Source organism: Phaseolus vulgaris, chromosome 9, assembly GCF_051622355.1.
Source record: "Phaseolus vulgaris cultivar YP4 chromosome 9, ASM5162235v1, whole genome shotgun sequence".
NCBI classification, from domain to species: domain Eukaryota; kingdom Viridiplantae; phylum Streptophyta; class Magnoliopsida; order Fabales; family Fabaceae; genus Phaseolus; species Phaseolus vulgaris.
The window spans coordinates 27,552,836-27,556,591 of NC_143506.1; the positions used below are offsets into that span (position 1 = coordinate 27,552,836).

The following is a 3,756-nucleotide window of genomic DNA, read 5'->3' on the forward strand; positions in this document are numbered from 1 at the left end:
TTTATCAGACATTACCATCACTAACTATAGTACCATACATCACTAACTATAGTACCACAAGTTGACACAACATTTTATAAATACTTTATAAACTAATTTTATAAGGTTTGAATTATATTTAAATTGAATTCCTAATACTTACTTCATTATCCTTTTCTTTACCAAGGTTTTTCTTTTTGACGGTTTTGATCTTCCATGCAGCATCATTTAGGCCTTGCTTAACGGCCAAAACTACCCAATAATCAGGATTCAATTGGGTCCCATATTTTTTTTCTGACAGTATGTTTAGTTTGATCACACCAATTGCTTTGGGTTTTCTCTCTTTATATACACCCCTACAACCTACAAACACTTCTCACTTCCCTCCTTTCTCTTTCTCTCTCTTACTCACTTTGCAAAGAAGAACATGACAACCACTCCAGTCCCTTTGCTTTTCTTCCTCTTCTCCCTCCTCACTCCTACCCTCATTTTCTCTTCACCACTTCATAACGCTGAAGAGGTCGTGCAAGAGGTCAACAGGTAAACTTACTCTAACTCATCCATGTTGCCCACTTGCATTTTCATCTCCTATTCTACATTCAAACTATTAAAAGGGATCACTTTTTTCACTTTCATCAACTTCATCTCATCACTACATATTACATCTTCCAAAGTATTCTTCTACATTATTGGGTAGTGCTTGTTTAAACACCCAAATTGTTTCTTCAAAAACAACTCCTTTGCTTTTCATAAGGATACATTCTCAGTTTAAAACTTTATAAATCCTATCAATTTTAACATGCTACATAAATTAATGAATTTTATATTGCTCCTTGACACAAAACACTTTTTACTCTACCTTTTGGTTATAATATAAAAGGAATAGATCAAATTTCAGTCACAGTCACTCGCAAAACATTTATAATGATAAAAAAAATTTATAAAAAAATCCCTTTCAATTTCATAATAGCGTCTAATGATGACAAAGGTTAATAGGACCCTTTACAATAATACTAGTTACTATATACTAACCAACATGTCTAGTTGGTTGGATTTTTATATGGATGGGCATTAACTTCATCATCAATTATTTTGTTAAAATTAATTGAACAAAAGACAATTACTATTATTATTATTAACTGAATTTTTGGGTGCAGGAAAATCAACGCCTCCATGGCTAGACATAGGAGGAACTTGGGCTACCTCTCATGCGGCAGTGGCAACCCCATTGACGACTGTTGGCGGTGCGACCCGAATTGGGAGCAGAACCGGCAAAGGCTAGCGGACTGCGCAATCGGGTTCGGAAAGAACGCCATCGGCGGAAGGGACGGGAAGATCTACGTGGTGGACGACGCCGGTGACGACGACCCGGTGAACCCGAAGCCAGGGACGCTCCGCCACGCCGTGATCCAAGACGAGCCCCTCTGGATCATCTTCGCGCGCGACATGGTGATCCAGCTGAAGGAGGAGCTTCTAATGAACTCCTTCAAGACCATCGACGGCCGCGGCGCCAGCGTGCACATCGCCGGCGGCCCCTGCATCACCGTCCAGTACGTGACGAACGTGATCATCCACGGCATCCACCTGCACGACTGCAAGCAGGGAGGGAACGCTATGGTGCGGTCCTCCCCACGGCACTACGGGTGGAGAACCGTGTCGGACGGCGACGGCGTGTCCATCTTCGGAGGAAGCCACGTGTGGGTGGACCACTGCTCCTTGTCGAACTGCAACGATGGGTTGATCGACGCCATCCATGGGTCCACTGCCATCACCATCTCCAACAATTACATGACGCATCATGACAAGGTCATGCTCTTAGGTCACAGTGACTCCTACACTCAGGACAAGGACATGCAGGTCACTATTGCTTTCAACCACTTCGGTGAAGGCCTTGTTCAAAGGATGCCAAGGTACTTTACATCTTCACCATTTTCTTTTACACCATATATCTTCATTCAAAATTGTTTTTTTTTCACCCTCAGAGTTATTTTGTAGGGCCAAAATTGAGTGTGAAAAACGTTTGTGCAATTTGCAGGTGTAGGCTTGGGTATTTCCATGTGGTGAACAATGATTATACTCACTGGGAAATGTATGCCATTGGGGGAAGTGCTAATCCAACCATCAATAGCCAAGGCAACAGATTTGTTGCACCAGATGACAGATTCAGCAAAGAGGTGATTGATAATATCAGTGATATGCAATGATTAAGTGTAGTTGTACTATTCCATGCATGTGTAATGATGCTAAATTTGGTACTTGTTTAGGTGACAAAACGAGAAGAGGCAGCAGAGAGTGAATGGCAGGGCTGGAATTGGAGATCAGAAGGGGACTTGTTAGTAAATGGTGCATTTTTCACTGCTTCCGGAGCTGGAGCCTCCTCTAGCTATGCAAGGGCTTCTAGCCTAAGTGCAAGACCATCTTCACTTGTTGCTTCCATTACAACAGGTGCTGGTGCACTATCCTGCAAGAAAGCTTCTCCTTGCTCATCATGACTCATCAACCAATTTCTGCCTCATCCATTCATTCCAAAAAGGAAAAAAATTCAACAAAATATATACATGTGTTCCAAAAAGAAAAAGAAAAAAAAGGAAGAAGGGCTAGTATATGGTGGTGGATCTCTAGCTTTTATTTACTTTTCCTTGGATTTCCACTATTTTCGCCCTTTTTTGGGGGCTTCTTAGATTGTGTTGCTGTTTTTCTTTTCTTTTTCTTTAGTTTTGATGAGTTGGTCATGATTACAACCTCCACCTGTTTACTCTCAGAACCAAGTCAGTTGAAGAATGTGGACGTATATATTCTAAGAGGAAAACAAGTGAAGAAGAGTTGATATTATCATTATTCTGTTATAATACAAAGTTTTCCATAGGTTTTATAGTATATCATATATGTTAATTAAACTCTCTTTTCTATCTTCTGTCTCTCTTCTAGTCCCATGTGACCGACACATGCGCAGACACACAAATGCATAGTGTGCTGACTAAGACAGGTTTTTGATTAAATAGGAGCAATTTTTTTCTATATTACTAAAGTGAGATCGCTTTTATAGCATGATTTATGTGTAATAACTCTGTGTAATATTTTGAATTAAAATACAATTTCTAATTGATACGAATTCTTCATCTTTAAAAAACCATCACATTTTGATAAAATAAAATAAAAATTGTTTCACTTTTATAAAAACCAGACTATAAAGATTATTTAAAATTATAAATTTAATCCAAAAGGAAAGAAAAGAATCGAATCCCATCAATCATATGTTTGTCCATATTTAAATGCATTGAGCATTAGAAAATGCTCAACTATCCTAATAACTATATAGGACAAAAGAAGGTACTAGTAGAAACAGATTAGAGGCCAATTTGATGCCATGCTAATACATTTATGATGTTTGCGTTGTTACTTACTATTAATTATAAGCGGGATTATTACCATCAGAAGCCAAATTAAAATAACCAATATGTAACATTGCATATTTTGAAGACATTTGAGTGATATAAGCATTGATGTGTGAAGTAAATAAAGGTTTTAGGAGAGACTAAAGTGAATAAAAAGAAAGAAAAAGAAGAAGGAGTGGGAGAATGGTTGATTGCAACCAGACATGTTCTTCCCTTGCATGAGTTGAATTGGATGTGGAGGCAAAGATAGATAGGTGAGGACAAAATTAGGCGAAAGGGTTGAAAAGATGAGAAAAAGCACATGGGTTTGGCTCTTAAGTGGATCTTCTTTTTGACGGTGGCATTTGATGTGATTGTGGCTATTTGGTAAAGATTTAAATTG

The 3,756-nt window shown here is 38.7% G+C and overlaps 1 protein-coding gene across 1 annotated transcript; it reads left to right on the forward strand.

The window, feature by feature from the left end:
• The first annotated feature begins 345 nt into the window (after window positions 1–345).
• On the forward strand, window positions 346–2,856 carry LOC137821712 (putative pectate lyase 18). The gene is made up of 4 exons (XM_068626438.2): window positions 346–519; window positions 1,137–1,889; window positions 2,015–2,153; window positions 2,244–2,856. The coding sequence occupies exons 1-4, from the start codon at window positions 407–409 to the stop codon at window positions 2,469–2,471; spliced, it is 1,233 nt and encodes a 410-aa protein (XP_068482539.1). The 5' UTR covers window positions 346–406; the 3' UTR covers window positions 2,472–2,856.
• The last annotated feature ends 900 nt before the right edge of the window (window positions 2,857–3,756 follow it).

Coding starts and splice junctions, on each gene's coding strand:
- LOC137821712 (XM_068626438.2), top strand. CDS start 407: ATGACAACCACTCCAGTCCCTTTGCTTTTCTTCCTCTTCTCCCTCCTC. Junction 520..1,136: donor GTCGTGCAAGAGGTCAACAG/GTAAACTTACTC, acceptor TTTTGGGTGCAG/GAAAATCAACGCCTCCATGG. Junction 1,890..2,014: donor CTTGTTCAAAGGATGCCAAG/GTACTTTACATC, acceptor TGCAATTTGCAG/GTGTAGGCTTGGGTATTTCC.